The sequence below is a fragment of the Lynx rufus genome, unplaced genomic scaffold (genome assembly GCF_022079265.1).
Source record: "Lynx rufus isolate CCGP_SWC_20201006 ecotype Redwood Valley unplaced genomic scaffold, mLynRuf1.p SCAF_11, whole genome shotgun sequence".
In the NCBI taxonomy this organism is placed as follows: Eukaryota; Metazoa; Chordata; class Mammalia; order Carnivora; family Felidae; genus Lynx; species Lynx rufus.
This window is the reverse complement of record NW_025814825.1, coordinates 14,513,303-14,529,960: the sequence shown is the minus strand read 5'-3', so window position 1 is coordinate 14,529,960 and position 16,658 is coordinate 14,513,303. Positions and strand designations below refer to the sequence as shown.

General features: G+C 37.8%; 1 protein-coding gene across 7 annotated transcripts in view; it reads left to right on the top strand.

Annotated features, from left to right (window-relative positions):
• MICU1 (mitochondrial calcium uptake 1) overlaps positions 1 to 16,658 on the top strand; it is a 250,242-nt gene that overhangs the window by 36,593 nt on the left and 196,991 nt on the right. For 6 of the 7 annotated variants that reach the window (XM_047072928.1, XM_047072929.1, XM_047072927.1 and 3 more), the window contains exon 2: positions 7,721 to 7,882. In XM_047072928.1, coding sequence (XP_046928884.1) covers positions 7,722 to 7,882 — 161 coding nt within the window. In that variant the 5' untranslated portion in view covers position 7,721. Of the gene's footprint in view, positions 1 to 4,733; positions 4,809 to 7,720; positions 7,883 to 16,658 lie in introns of all 7 variants that reach the window. The other variant, XM_047072925.1, reaches the window with a different exon arrangement.

Here is a 16,658-nt window from a genome sequence, read left to right as displayed (position 1 = left end):
ATTGATTGGATTCAGAGAAGCTTCCTTAGGCTGACTAATATCACAGGAGATTAAAACAGATTGCCAACTTATTAATTTACCATGAGAAATACAGCTGGCATGAGAACTAGGATACTGTCTGTCATCTTCTGATCATCATGTTCTCTCTTTGAAGGCCATCTAAACAGGAAGCTGAATTAGAATCATAACATACTTAGTGAACATGGAAATAGAATAAAGAAGAATTAAGTATATAATTTAGATACTTAATGGCTGAGACTCTGATGGCCTACAGTTTTAAGGTTGGTTTGATGCCACTGGGATGAATAGGGTGAATCCTTGTGGGCACCTCAGATAATGCTGGTTTTACAATGTGGTTCTCAGAGAGAAACCATATTTCGGTTTCACAGAGTGCCCTGAACCATCACCTACATATGCTATCTATGCCAGATGCTGTAGTAGATTCCCGAAGTGCAGACAGAAAAGACACTTACTTGGTCCTTATTTTCTCAAGCTTAGTTCACGTTAACTAAATGCTTTGGAACCTTGAAGTTTTATTTAACTGAGGCCTACATTTTGTTGGTGGCCAGATTTGGGTAGATATCAAAAATTTATCTTGGCCTCAGAATTAGCAGATGTTGCTTTTAACAATAGTGCTGGGTAACAGTTGGTAATAGTACAACAGTGGTTTATTGGGCCAGTGTCAGGATTAGAAGAGTCAAGCAGTCCTCCTTTAAATGTGCAGTTGTCAGAGGTCAGAAATAGAAGACAATTAAAAACATAGAAAAGTGCAAGCAGGTGTTTTAAGTCAGGATCAGGATAAGGTGTGGAATTCTAACGGTTTGGTAAATTTGGATGTGCCAGAAATCCGAGTATTAGGATATGACTTTGATTGAAGTAAAGCTTATCTTACTAGGGAAACTTGCCACAATATGGGTTGCTTGCTAAGACATTGTTGGGCCTGTGCCCACTATGAGGGCTGGTAAATGATAGTCCCTGGCTGAGAAGTGAAACATCAGTCTCTGGACCTGATTTTATTTTTCTTTAAATGTAAAGTGTAAATAGATTCTTCCCCAGAAGATCATTAAATTTTGTTTGCATCATCTAATTTTTCTTTAAGTTAAAAACATGTATATATGTTTTATATTATTTTAATTGACATGCACATATTATCTTATATTCTGCCTTTTAAAGAGTTTATGAGAAATACTATGTATTTGTTTACATGGATAAATACATAAGCATAGTTTTAAAAATGAAGTAGTATATTATAAAAGTCTCCTTGTCTCTAATGTCACCCATCTCCCACCCCTCCTAGCACCACGACTATTACTTTGTTGTGTGTCCTTCCAGAGTTACTTAACAGGAACATACAAATATGCATTCTTATTTCTCCTCATTTTACCTAAAAGGGTAGCATACTATATATGCTATTCCGTAACTTGCTTTTTAAAGATAATAGTATGTTATGAAAGTATTCAAATCTATATGTAGTTTTTCATTCCCTGTTTATTGCCACATGGTATTGCCTTGGGTGTGTTTCTCATGGTTTAACCTGTCCTCTCCTGGTGAACATTGAGGTGGATTTTAGTCTGTTGCTATCACAAACCATGATGTACCATGGTGTTTGTGCATGTATAATTTCACAGGTGTGCAAGTATGTCATTAGGATATTTTTATCAGAAGTGCAGTTGCTGGGTCAGTTTTATGTGGGTGATTTTGATAGACATTGCTGAATTGCCCTCTGTTGTACCATTTCCTTTTTCTTTTAGGAAGTAGGCTGTACCACTTTACACATTTTTTAGCAGTGCCATTTCTACAACATTGCCAACAATTGCGTTTTCAAACTTCTGGATTTTTGCCAGCTTTTGATGAATGAATAGCAGTATCTCAGTTGTAATATGCATTCTCTTATTGTTAGTGAGATCAAGTGTCTCAGTTCTCAGAGCCATTTTTTAAAGTTTATTTTTTTTTGAGAGAGATAGCAAGTGGGGGAGGAGCAGAGAGAGAGAGAGAGAGAATCCTAAGCAGGCTCTGCACTGTCAGTGGGAGCCCAATGCAGGGCTTGAACTCAGGAGCCATGGGATCATGACCTGAGCCAAAGTCAGATGCTTTCTTAACTGACTGAACCATCTAGGCTCCCCCTCAGAGCCATTTTACTTCTTTTTTCCACTGTTTATTTCTTTAGCTCAAATTTTTGTTAATTTGTGAAATAATATTTTAATAATACTTTATGATTAGCATTTTTAATGTTTATATTACATTGTATTATGTAATTATACCATTATTTATCTTTCTGTAGCTGGGCATATGATCTCCTTTTTGAGTGTGGCTATTACATTTATTTTGCTGAGAACAGTTATTAAAAAGTGTTTCCCCTTTAGGTTATTTGGGAATTGAGAATTACAGGATCTGTTGTAGGCTTTTGTACTAATTAGCTGTGAGTAAACCATGTAACTTATCTGCATCTCAGTTCTTCCATCTGCAAATAAAGATGTTGAATTAAATGATTTCTTCGTCCTGTGACCCTTTGAAAGTTATCAAAAGCATTATATTAAGCCATTATTAATAGTCTTAAAATAATAGATATAGAAAGCAATATTATGTTGTTATAGGTTTTAAAAGACTTGTTCTGCTTCTTGTTGGATAAATAATGCTTTTCTTTGGTAAAAAAATTATCTTTCATTTGCCTCCCTTGACATTTCTTCGTTAGAAATACCTCTTCATCTTTTTTCACTTCACATCAAAGCCACTTTTTAGAGGCATGCTTTTTGTGGGCGGAGGGTGGGGTACTGTAAGGGAAGAAAAATACACTGTTTTTGATTTAATTTAATCCTTCTCCTAAACGTGCTTCATTACTGCATAACTGCTGCCAATTGGCCTGTTCAATTTTCCAGACTCAATTGGAAATCTGATCTCCTTAAATCTGTTTAAATGGTCCCTCATCAAAAATTAACACATTCAACTAGTTACACTATTTCTGCACTACGGAGTTAGGAATTAAATTATAGTAATCTTGGTGGGTTTTTTTTTCTTTGTTTACTTGGCATCTGTGAAAATTGCACTAGAGAAGACAAATAGATCTTTTTTTTTTTAATTTTTTAAGTTTATTCACTTAGAGACAGACTTGCACACACACAAGTGGGATAGGGGCAGAGAGAGAAAGAGGGAGAGAGAATCCCAAGTAGGCTTTGCCCTGTCAGTGCAAAGCCCGATGAGGGGCTCGAACCCACGAACTGTGAGATCATGACCTGAGCCAAAATCATACGCTCAACCGACTGAGCCTCCTAGGCAACCCAGGATTTTTTTATTTTTAAGTAATCCCTACACCCAACCCGGGGCTTGAACTCAGATCCCTGAGATCAAGAGTTGCATGCTCCATCAACTGAACCCACCAGGCCCCTAAATATATCTTTTGATGTGTGCTTTGGGGAATGAGATTAAAACCAGTGGTAAAATGAGATGTAGACAGTAACATTTGAATTACATCAAAATATAAGTAGACTGTTAGTAAAACTTAGAACTTTCAAAATTAAAAATCCTCTAACACTAGAGCATACAGACTTGGATTCTCAAAACTAGTAAGTTTTGATTGTATGGCATGATCTTACTCCCCTCCCCCACCATGAGATAGATTAAACTTTGCCATATAGTTTTTCACCCAGATTAGAGAGCATTAAGAGATAAAAGAAACCTTAAAGCTCATTTAGGCAATTCTCTCCTTGTATGAAATTCTTCCGTAAGGAAGGGAGATAAGCTTCCTTTGTGCGCAGCTGTTTAGTAGTAGAGTTGAGACTAGATCTTGGGTCATTGGATTCCTAGTCCATTTTACTTTCTACCATACTCTACTTAGTGTTGTTATTATCTTAATCTCTTTCTCGTTTCTGTCTTCCATATCTCCTACACACTTACCTATGAATGTGTGTTGGACACTGTTATCTGATAGTTTTGTCTGTCTTTGGCCGTTTTTATTTTATGTTTGGTTTCCATACTAATCATCTAGATACTTATCACTCAGTACTTAGGTTATTAATTGCCTTTGGGCTGTACTCACTACTCCTGTTAGCTTTTTTTTGTTGTTGTTGTTCTTTGGAATTTATTCACTACTGAATAGTGATATTCTTTAAAAAAACATTTTCATCACTTTCTTTTCCAATTTAAGATATTTAGTGTTTTCCTGTTGTATATTTGGTCAAAATTCTCAGTTCACAATTCAAACGATCTTCTCAAATAATTATGGCTTACCTATTTGATCATGCCTTTTTTGTTGTTGTTACTGAAAAATGGTTTTATTACGTTGTTGGATACCATCTACTTATTCTCCGTATCTGATCAGTTCTAAATTTATCTTCCAGTCTTACACATTCCTTGCCTGTTCCAACTTCTGAACTGGTTATTTGTTTTTCACATTGGAAACTTCTGAGTGTTCTTTTCTTTCTGTTGCCAGTGATGAATAATGTTTTCTCCAGATATATATGTTTTAGTTATGCTCATTTTTATTACAGACAAAAGTAGTGTTATATATCTGAATGCACTTGTGGGTTTGGAAAATACTAATTTAGAAATGAATCAGGGGTACCTGGGTGGCTCAGTCAGTTGAGCATCTGAACTTGATTTTGGCTCAGGTCATGATCCCAGGGTTGTGGAATCGAGCCCATGCTCAGCGCAAAGCCTGCTTAATATTTTCTGTCTCTCTCCCACTGCCCCCCTCCCCCACTCACACTCTCTCTCTCTTTTTCTCTCTCTCTCTCCAGATAAAAATGAATCAGTTGTTGACAGACAGGAAGAAAATATAGTGGATAGTCTCCTTGGTGCTGGAGTTTGCTAAAGTATGTGTGGTAAAATGAGATGATTTCTGGGATTGGGGAGGGACATAAGACTTGTGTTGCCACAGCTTAGGTCTTAGGAAATAGGATAGAAAATTAATTCTTTTCCCTCTTTGTCCATAAGGGCAGGATTTAGTTCTAGCTTTGAAATTGGGCCTAGGTTGAATGAAGAAGGCTAATGGAAAGGTTTACTTAAGAGATTACAGGTATAGGTCCCATAGAAGAGTTAGTAACTGGCTCAGTGATTTTAAGGGACAGCTAAGTAGTCTTAACTTGATTTGAATCCAAATGGTAAAAGACATAGTTTTCTTAGTATATTGGGGCTTAGAAGTATACTTAAATGTCAGGAGCCCAGTACCTGTATAATTTGTACCTTCATCTTCATGTGAACGTAAATTAGATGGTTAAGTATTTTAAACACCTGTAATGTAACAGTCTCTGTGCTAGACTGTGTGTTTACCAAGAGGAAGAAACATAATTTTGGCTTTAAAAGGAGGCTGAGAGCCGAGTGGGGAAGGCAAACTTGCACATGAACGAATGTGTTAATTGCCATAGGAAGATATGTATAAAGTGCAAGATAATTTAGGAAGCAGTGAACTGTGTGTTGGGAAAATCACAGAAGAGAATGGATATTTGGTGTAATTTGAACAAACTGCCACTATAAAAAGTCATATAACCAGGAAGAAATGCCCCTTTCTCCTTCAGTCCACCCGGTGGAATAAAAATGAAGACTCTACTCTGGTGTCAAGATACTGTCTAGAGGAGAAAAATCATTTTCTATTAATACTCTATATGGAAGTGCCAGAAATGATCCTGTCTTTTGGAGTGTCCATGAGATTTCTATCACTCAAGATTTTGTACCATTCTGAGACTCAAAACTAAACAAAAGCCTTTGCTGACTAACCCAGTCTTACCCTGGTGTTTAAATTTTTTTTTAAATTCTCTAATATCTATACCCCAATATTTTTATACTTCTTCAAGATACCATTTTAGAAATGTATCCTTTTAAAATGTTTCATGTGTAGAACACCTGGGTGGCTCAGTCGGTTGAGCATCCGACTTTGGCTCAGATCATGATCTCAGTTTGTGGGTTCGAGCCCCACATCGGGCTCCGTGCTGACAGCTCAGAGCCTGGAGCACGCTTCGGATTCTGTCTTCCTCTCTCTCTCTGCCCTTCCCTTAGTCATGCTTTCTCTCTCTCTCTCACTCTCTCTCTCTCTCTCAAAAATAAATAATAAAACATTAAAAAAATATTTCATGTGTATCTTGCCTAATTAGAATGTGGAATTCTTTTTAGCCTTTTAGGTCTTAGCAAGGCCTGAATAGCATGAACTTAATACATTTTTGTTGAATGAGAAGTTCCCAGTAATTCTCTTAGATGCTGAATTAGTCAGCTTTTGCTGTGGCAATAAACCACCTCCAGTTTTAGTGGCTTACAATCATAAACATTTATTTCTCACTAGCATTCCATATGTCAGCTGTGCTCAACTGGCTCAGCTGGTCTTCCCAGTGCCTGGCTGCAGGCTGAGATCTGTCCATTATGGAACCCAGGCTGAAAGAGCATGCCTACTAGGGGCATGATCTTCTCTTGGTAGAATGCAGAAGCACAAGAAGGCTAACAGCAGTACTTCTTAAAAGCGCTCTATGGAACTGGCCCACATCCCATTAGCCATAGCAAGGCATATGGCAAGATACACACCTAAAATGAAGAGTGTGGAAAGTAGTATTTTCCCATGGGATGGGGGATGGGAGGGTGAGTGTTTAGTGAACAATAATATGACCTAATACAGATGTTTCTGAATTTAATAATTAGAGGAACAGGTGAAGTTATAAGTATGAAACCAAAGAATTTGGTGCGTAGGAGGTCTTCCAAGGACCTGGGAGTGAGGAATATTTAATGAAAACTTAAATTATTTTAACAAAAACAATATCAACATTAAAAGGTAGGGGGGCTGCAAAGTGTCCTAGTTAAAAACCTGGGCTCTGACGTTGGTCCAGTCGGTTTAGATTATGGATCTACTTCCTAGCTGTATACTCTAGATCAAGTCACTATATCTCAGTTTTCACATCTGTAAAATGGATGTGCCACTTACAAATCTGTTACTTTGCAGTTGTAAATCCATCTTTCATCGCCCTATTTGCAACACTGGAAATTTCTGTCTTGCCAGCTTTTGTTAAGGTTTGTCAGTAGAAGGACTAGAGGGAGAGTAGAAAAGGGAGGAGTTTTTCTTCCTGATTCTAGTGTCTTGGCTGCTCACTCCTGTAGCACACTGAGGCCCCCAGAATGTGGGACACCGTGGGGCTCTCAACGCCTAGGGAGTTTTAGCAGCAACACTCCTACATGCAGTTTCCCAGTGAGTTCTGTACTCTGACATCTCCCCCTTGGTACCTTCCTGAGTTCCCCTGGTGTGTTGAGTTCTACTAGATGACTTTACAGTGAGTGACCTGTTGGCCTGACACTTTAGTGAATTTCTCAGGACATCCTGTCCTTATCACAGGCCTGTATCTAAGCCCTGTTGAGAGTGGCCCCTTTACAGATTTATTCCTCTCCTGTTGGTCTGCATCAGCCCTTGAAGTAGTGGCTGCTCCCTGTATCTGCTATCTCTTTGACTCTTGGTATTATCCTTTGTTATAATTAATAATGCTTTATATTAACCTTTCCCTGTTGAAATTACTATGCGGTTTCTTGTCTTCTGATTGTACTTTGACTCATATGTCAGGGTAATAAGTGCTATTTTTCTCATACAATTGTTCTGAGGATTAAATGGAATACTACATGGGATCGCAAAGTGTTTAGTGTCTGCCATTGAGTACGTCTGTAGTACGTGTGGGTGATGTGGAAACTATCATCTTCATCATCATCATCGCTGTTCCCATCACTAATTAGGAATAACATTTCTACTTTTTGTCCACAGGATGTTTCGTCTTCACTCACTCTCTGCATTGGCAGAACTGGCCATGGGCGTTCGATGTTACCATGGAGGATCACAGCCCACCCAGATCAGGCGACGACTAATGATGGTGGCTTTCCTGGGAGCATCTGCAGTAACTGCGAGTACCGGTCTCCTGTGGAAGAGGTGCGTGTTATCTGAGCATTCTGCTCCTGCATGTACTCTCATTCTTCCAGTTGTCTCTGTTATCTAGGATTATATTGATTTCTGGCTTAACTTTGCACTAAAATTTCTTGCCCAAAGAATTTGGTGTTGATAATATTTGTGAAATAAGATGTTTCAAAGAATTCAGCACTTGTGTCAAAGCAACCAATAGGAGATATCCTGCCTTAATATCTGCCTGTCTCCTCTGCCAAACATTTAAAATAATTTACCAATTTAATAATTTTAATAAATTTTTGAATAAATAATATATAGTAGTAAATGAATAAGTAAATAAATTTAATAATTTACCAATTTGCTGTATACAATCCACTGGTTTTTAGTATATTTACAAAATTGTACAATCATTGCCACTCTCTGATTCTGAAAATTTTCATCACTCCATAAAGAAACTCCATGCCATTTAGTAGTCACTTCCCACTTTGTCCATCCCTCCCAGACCTGGGAAACTGCTGATCTGCTTTCTGCCATTAGGCAGTAAAATAGGGATAATGATAGTACCTATCTCAAAGGTTGTTATGAAGATTGAGTTATTATTTTTTTAAATAACATTTTATTTTATTTTTTAAGTAGGCTGTACACTCAGCATGGGGCTCCAACTCACGACCCTGAGCTCAAGAATCATACACTTTACTAAGTCAGCTAGGCACTCTGAGGTATTATTTGTTAAGTGCTTAGAACAGCGCTTGGCACATAACTTTGTAAAATAAATATTTTGTGTAGAAGGTACTTGGCACATAGTAAGCTATCAATAAATGTTAACTATTATTACTGGATATAAGCCGAAGGTGAGAAATGGTGAAGAGAGGAGAGAGAGTATTAGCAGAAAAGACTGGGTTTCCAAAAAAAAAAAAAAAAAAAGTTGGAGTTGTGATATAAAAGATTCTATATTAGATTCTATCTCCTATGCCAGAAGTTGTGATTTTAATCTGTAGGCAATGATGAGCTAAGAGGGTTTGAAACAAGAGTCTGATCACAAACAAGTATTAAGAGACGTTAATACAGCAACAATAATGGAATAAACTGGAGTGGGAAGATGATCTACTGACAGACACTAATACTAGTTTGAGATGATGATGCAGGTGCAGGAACCTTAGGGGTGCATGGGTTTAGGAAGAAGAGAGGGGGAGAAAGATCTAGACGGAAGGAGGAAGAGAGGGAGGCAAAAGAAGGAAAGGAGGAATGGGAAACACACTTTTTGTCCTTTCACTGTAATAAATATTAAATGCTTAGCAATTTCTTCAGGAATGCTTTCCTGTAATGGAATTAGAGGACTCCAGGCAGGTGCATTTAGATTGCCTTTTGGCTTAGTCTAATATCAAAGATGACAACAGGCTCTACCTGAAGAAGCTGAGAAGTTGTTTGATGGTTTGAATGTTTAAGAAGTTACTACTCTTTTTCTTTGAGTCACTTTGTTTATACTATTCAGATTAAATGCTAATGAACAAGTTTAGATTATTTTACTTATCTTAGTTTGTGTTGTTTTTGTGTAATATTACTCCCAGAAAAAGAATAAGAAGATAATTTGGACTGGTATGTAGAGGAAACATTCCTCTTTTTGTTATAATTTTTAAGCCCCAAAATATCCAAAAGCAGAAAATCTACATATTGACAGTATGTTTTGTCACAGATTATAATTTGATGAATGCTTCAAAATCATAAATATACCTAAGTGCCAAGATTTTAGTGCTCGAAGATTGTTAGTCTTGTGCCTTTGCTGTGCCATGTAGGAAATTATAATGAGAGAACCATAATTATTCTAAAGTTTTGAAACAAAAAATAAAAAAAAATTGTTGAAATTTTCATGTTTATATTGAGATCAAGATCAATAGCAAACACTCTCTAAAATGATTGTGAGTTGGGGCTCCTGAGTTGCTCAGTTGGTTAAGCATCCAACTTTTGGTTTTGGCTCGGGCATGATCTGACGGTTATGAGTTTGAGCCCTCCGTCTGGCTCCACGCTGACAGCGCGGAACCTGCTTGGGATTCTAGCTTTCTCCCTCTCTCTCTCTGTCCCTCCCCTGCTCACTCACTCTCTCTCTCAAAATAAGTAAATAAAGTTTAAAAAATAAATAAAATGATTGTGAGTTATCATGTCAGAGAATACAGGCATAGGGCTTGCCCTTTAATTTTATATCTTTTTTCCATTCTCTTTTTAAAACTTGTGAAATGAGCAGAAATAAAATGTTTTCCTACGAAGTGAGATTTAAAGTTCTTTAAAAAAAATAAAGTTCAGGGGTGCCTGGGTGGCTCAGTTGGTTAAGCGTCTGACCTTGGCTCAGGTCATGATCTCATGGTTCATGAGTTTGAGCCCCACATCGGGCTCTGTGCTGACAGCTCAGAGCCTGGAACCTGCCTTGATTCTGTGTCTCCCTCTCTCTCTGGCCCTTCCCCCCACCTGCACTCTGTCTCTGTCTCTCTCTCTTTCAAAAATAAATAAATGTTAAAAAAATTTTTTTAAATAAACTTTTTTTTAAAAGAGGGCATGATATAATTTTAAAGTTTAAAAATTTTTAAATTTATAAACTTAAATTTCAAGACTTTAAACTTCATAAATTTAAATGACAAAAGAACAATAGGATCTAAAAAGTCTAATGTAGAAGTTTCCATCCCCAATCCCTTTCCCTGAACAAAAAATAAATATTTAGCATATGTTGTTATAGTTTTGAATTATATAGGTGGATGACAAAGAATACAATTTGGAATGTTTGCCTTCAAACCAAAGTGTATATGTTCTGGGTTATACAATTAGGTATGTGTAAAGACCAGGTTTACTACCTAAATTCATGAATTAACTTAAGTATGATCCTTAGAAACCATATTATGGTATTGTTAGAGAAAGAACATTTGTCACATTTTACTTTGTTTTTAGATACTCAGTCTTAAAAAAGATACTGAGATATAGTATTAAGGACTCAGGGTTTGAAGTCTGAATATTTGGGTTTAAACTGGCTATGTAGCCTATCTAGTATTATTCTTCGTTCAGCCTAAAGTACTTCCTTTACTAGGAGTTCTTGTCTGCAGGAGATAGATGCTGTCAGCTTTTGTCTGGAAATGTCTTTATTTTGCTTTCACTTTTGAAGGATATTTTCACTGGATATAGAATTCTAGGTTGACTTTTTTCTTTCTAGCACTTTAAGTATATCATTCAGTTGTCTCCAGTTTTGATTTTTCTTTTTTTGTCTTCAGTATGGTATCCTCATTATATTCTAGTATTTTTCTTCATTGTGGTAAGATATATGTAGCATAAAATTTACCATTTTAACCATTTTTAACTTCATTAACATTAATTACATTCACATTGTTGTGTAACCAATACCACCATTCATCTCTAGAATTTTTTTATTATTCCCAAACTGAAACTCTGGACCCATTAAACAGTAATTCCCCAGTCAACTTCCCCCAATACCTGGGTATTCTGCTTTTTTGCTTTATGAATTTGACTATTCTAGTGCCTATATAAATAGGATAATGCAATATTTGTCCTTTTGTGTCTGGCTTATTTCACTTAACATAGTAATTTCAGGGTTCATCCACATGTCATGTATCAGAATTTCCTTCCTTTTAAAATTTTTTTTTTTTTAATGTTTATGTATTTTGGGGACAGAGAGAGACACAGCATGAATGGGGGAGGGGCAGAGAGAGAGGGAGACACAGAATCGGAAGCAGCCTCCAGGCTCTGAGCCATCAGCCCAGAGCCTGACGCGGGGCTCGAACTCACGGACCGCGAGATCGTGACCTGGCTGAAGTCGGACGCTTAACCGACTGCGCCACCCAGGCGCCCCTAGAATTTCCTTCCTTTTAAAGGCTGACTAGTTTTTCATAGTGTGTATTATATACCATTTTGTGTATCTATTCATCTATCAATGAATACTTGGGTTGTTTCCACTTTTCAACTATTGTGAATAGTTGTGAATAGTGAACATTTATACACAAATATCTCTTGCAGCCCCTGCTTTCACTTCTTGTGGTTGTATAACCTGAAGTAGCATTGCTGGATTATGTCTTCAGGTTTTTTTATGGAAAAGTCCATAGTAATTCTTATCTTTGTTCTTATGTGTCAATGATATCTTTTTCGTTGGCTTAGTTTTATGATTTTTTAAATTGTTTTCAGCAATTTTTTTTATTTTTTATTTTTTAATTTTTTTTTTCAACGTTTATTTATTTTTGGGACAGAGAGAGACAGAGCATGAATGGGGGAGGGGCAGAGAGAGAGGGAGACATAGAATCGGAAACAGGCTCCAGGCTCTGAGCCATCAGCCCAGAGCCCGACGCGGGGCTCGAACTCACGGACCGCGAGATCGTGACCTGGCTGAAGTCGGACGCTTAACCGACTGCACCACCCAGGCGCCCCTGTTTTCAGCAATTTGATTATGATGTTTTAGTGCTGTTTACTTTGTGCTTATTCTGTTTAAAATTTATTGATTTCCTTAGACTGTGCATTTATGCTTTTTATGAAATTTGAACAATTTTGCCCATTATTTCTTCATTAAATTTTTTTGTTCCCATCTGCACAACCCCCCCTCATATACATATACCTTCTGGGACTCATTCACACATGTGCTAGACCATTTGGTATTGTCCTACACATCATCAAGGTTTTGTTTATATTTTATACAGCCTTCTCTCTCTCTCTGCTTCAGTTTTTGGAGTTTTTGTTTGTTTCTTCAAGATCAGTGATCACTTTTTCTGCAGTATCTTATCTGCTGTGTCTACTTATTTTTAAAAAGATTTTGGACATTATATTTTTAATCTCTAGAAGTACCATTTGGACAATATTGTTAATTGGAGGAGCTGGAAAGACGGCAGCATAGGAAGATCCTGAACTTACCTCATCTTGTAGACACACCAGATCTATAGCTACATATGGGTCATTTCCCTCTGTAAAAGATCTGAAAACTGTATGAACTCCATCTACAACAAAAGATATAAGGACCACACCAAGATGGATAAAGAAGCAGAAACACAGTCCTGCAAAAAACCCTATCCTCAGAGCAACAACATTGAACAGAGAAGGAATTTCACCAGGTGGTGCTTCTTTTGGAGGAGTGGGGGCAGGGGGGTTGGTGCCCCACATTAGTCACCCCATCACCTGGGATTTTCCCTGGAGAGAGGAGCCTGAAAATATTGGACTTGCAAAACCAATGGGTTTGACATGCAGGGGTCCCAAAATGCTATATGAAACTGAGATTCTGGTCTTAGAGGGCTCATATGTAGTTTCACTTGCTCTGAGACCCAGAAAAAACCCAGCAGTCTGAAAAGGATTGCCAGTGACCTCACAAACAGAAGGCATATCACAGGTGTGGAGGCCCTTCCTAAGGAGCACCAGGTTCAGGCTCCACTTTGGGCACTCCCTGCACCTACCCTATGCTGAGAAGACAAGTGTCCATTTTGTGTGGCTTTGAAAATCAGCAGGGCATAACTCCAGGAGAGGTGGAGAGCCATAGGAAACCACAACTCTGCTCTTAAAGGGCCCCTCCACAATCTCACTCACTCTGAGATCCAGCCATTGGAAGGAGTTTGAAAAGCACCTGGGCCGTATGTGATGATTTATTCACTGATTTTAGGGCTTGTGCCAGAAGGGCAGGGTTCTGTGTGAACTTTCTTCAGGAGTGGAACTGCTGGTGGCCACCATTTCTCTTGCCTTACTTCAGCCTAGCTGGCCTGATGTAGGCGCCAGTTCTGACATTCTCCATCTACATGGCTAGCACTGCTTGCCCTGCTGTGGCATTTCCCTGTGGTCTTCTGTCACGGCAGGGCAAGCAGCTTCCACCCTGCCTCACCTGATGGGCATCCTTAGTCAGGACCAGTACCCCTCCAAAGTGATTCCTTGGGAGAGTTGGGGGGGAAGCTCTGCTCATGAACACATACATAACAGTTGTAGCCAGGCCTCTTGGCCAACCACATCGCGTGCTGACCCCACCCACTAGACACCCACAGCAGCTGCAACCTGGCCTCTAAGCTTGCCAAGCTCGGGCCAGCCCCATCTACCAGTGTACCCACAGCAGTTGCAGCCCAGTCACAACAGGAGGGTGCACACAGACAACACAGGGGATACCCCTGGAACACTTGGTTCTGGTAACCAGAGTAGATTGTACCTCTGGGCCCCACAGATGTCTTCTACATAAGACCACTACCTTTAACACCAGGAAACATTGCTGACCTACATAATACATAGAAACAAACACAGAGTCAAGCAAAATAAAAATATAGGAATATGTTCCAAATGAAAACAAGACAAAACCTTGAAAAATGAACTAAATGAAATGGAGGTAAGCAATCTACCTGATAAAGAGTTCAAGTTAATGGTCATAAAGGTGTTTGTCAAACTTGGGAGAAGTGTGTAAACCCATTGAGAACTTTAACAAAGATAGAAAATATAAAAAAGAACCAATCAGAGCTAAAAAACAAAATAACCAAATGAAAATACACTAGAGGGAATCAACAGCAGATTAGAGGATGCAGAAGAAGGATCAGTGATCTGGAAGTAGTGAAAAGCAACCAAGCTAAATAGCAGAAAGAAAAAGGAATTAAAAAAAAAACGAGGCTAGGTTAAGGGACCTCTAGGACAACATCAACCATACTAACATTTGCATTCTTGGGTCCCAGAAGGAGAAGAGAGAAAGAGGCAGAAAACTTATTTGAAGAAATGATAGCTGAAAACTTCCCTTACTTGGGGAAGGAAATATTTGGGTCCAGGAAGCAAAGAGACCACCAAACAAGATAAACATAAAGAGGTCCACACCAAAACATAATAATTAAAATATCAAAAATTAAAGAGAGAATCTTAAAAGCAGCAAGAGGAAAGCAACTAGTTACATACTGGGAATACCTCTAAGGCTATCAGGTGATTTTTCAGCAGAAACTTTGCATCCCAGAAGGGAGTGGCATGATACATTCAAAGTGCTGAAAGGGGAAAAAAAAAATCTACAACCAAGAATGGTCAACCTGGCAAGGTTATCATTCAGAATTGAAGGACAGATAGAAGGTTTCCTAAACAAAAGTTAAAAGATTCATCACCACTGAACTGGCCTCAGAGGAAATATAAAGGGACTTCTTTAAGCAGAAAAGGCCATAAGTAGAAGTAAGAAGATTATGAAAGAAAAAGTCACTGGTAAAAGCAACCATAGTTAAGATAGTAGATCAGTCACTTACAAAGCTGCTCTGAAGGTTAAAAGACAAAAATAGTGAAATCAAGTATATGATAATTAAGGGAATACACAAAATAAAAAAGATGTAAAATATGACATCAGATACATAAATTTTTGGGAGGGTGAGTAAAAACAAAATTGTTGAGAGGGTTTTAGGATGTATTGGAACATTGGGGCACCTGGGTGGCACAGTTAAGTGTCTGACATTTGATCTTGGCTGAGGTCATGATCTCACGGTTTGTGGGTTTGAGCCCTGCATCAGGCTCTGCGCTAATGGCTAATGGCGCAGAGCCTGATTGGGGTTTTGTCTGTCCTTCTGTCTACTCCTCCCCCACTGGTGCTTGTTCTCTCTCAAAGTAAATAAATAAAAATATTACAAAAAAAATAAAGAATGTATTGGAACATAAACATCCAGCAACTTTGAATAGATTGCTATATACACAGGGTGTTATATATGAGCCTCATAGTAACGTAACCACAACTCCAAAACCTGTCATAGATACATAAAAAATAAATAAGCATATCTAAGCATAACACTAAAGTGATCCAATCACAAGAGAAGAGAGCAAGAGAAGAAGAAAGGAACAGAGAAGAACCACAAAAACAACCAGAAAACAATGAACAATAAGTAGTACAATAAGTAGTATCTATCAGTAATTACTTTAGATGTAAATGGACTTAATGCTCCAATCAAGACATAGAGAGATTGAAAAGATTAAAAGAAAAAGAAACAAGACTCATCTATTTGCTGTCTACAGGAGTCTCACTTCAGACCTAAAGATACATACAGATTGTATGGATGGAAAGGGATGGAAAAAGGTATTCTTTGCAAATGGAAGTGGAAAAAAAGCCAGGGTAGCAAAACTTAGACAAAATAGCCTTTAAAACAAAGACTATAATAAAAGACATGGTCATAACATAATGGTGAAAGGATCAATCCAACAAGAGGCTATAACTTGTAAATATCTGTGCACCCAACACGGGAGCACCTAAATACATAAAGCAAATATTAACAAGGGAGAAATTGACAGTAATACATAATAATAGTAGCAGACTTTGACACACTTTGACAGACTTTGACATACATCAATGGATAGACTATTCAGACAAAATCAATAAGGAAACAGTGGCTTCAAGCAACATGTTAGACCAGATAGACTTACTAGATATATACGGAACATTCCATCCCCAAACAATGGAATATATAATCTTTTCAAGTGCACAAAGAACATTCTCCAGAATAGATCACATGTTAGGACACAGAATAAGTCTCAATAAATTTAAGATTGAAATCACATCAAGCATCTTTTCCAACTACAACTGTATGAAACTAGAAATTAATTACAAGGGAAAAAAACCTGGAAAAAGCACAAGCACGTGGAGGCTAAATAACATGCTACTAAACAACCAATGGATCAATGAAGAAATCAAAGAGGATATTTAAAAATATCTCAAGATAAATGAAAATGGAAAGACAACATTCCAAAATCTTTGGGATGAAGCAGAAGTAGTTCTAAGAGGGAGGTTTATAGTGATACAGGCCTACGCCAAGGAATAAGAACAATTTCAAGTAAACAATCTAATCTAATA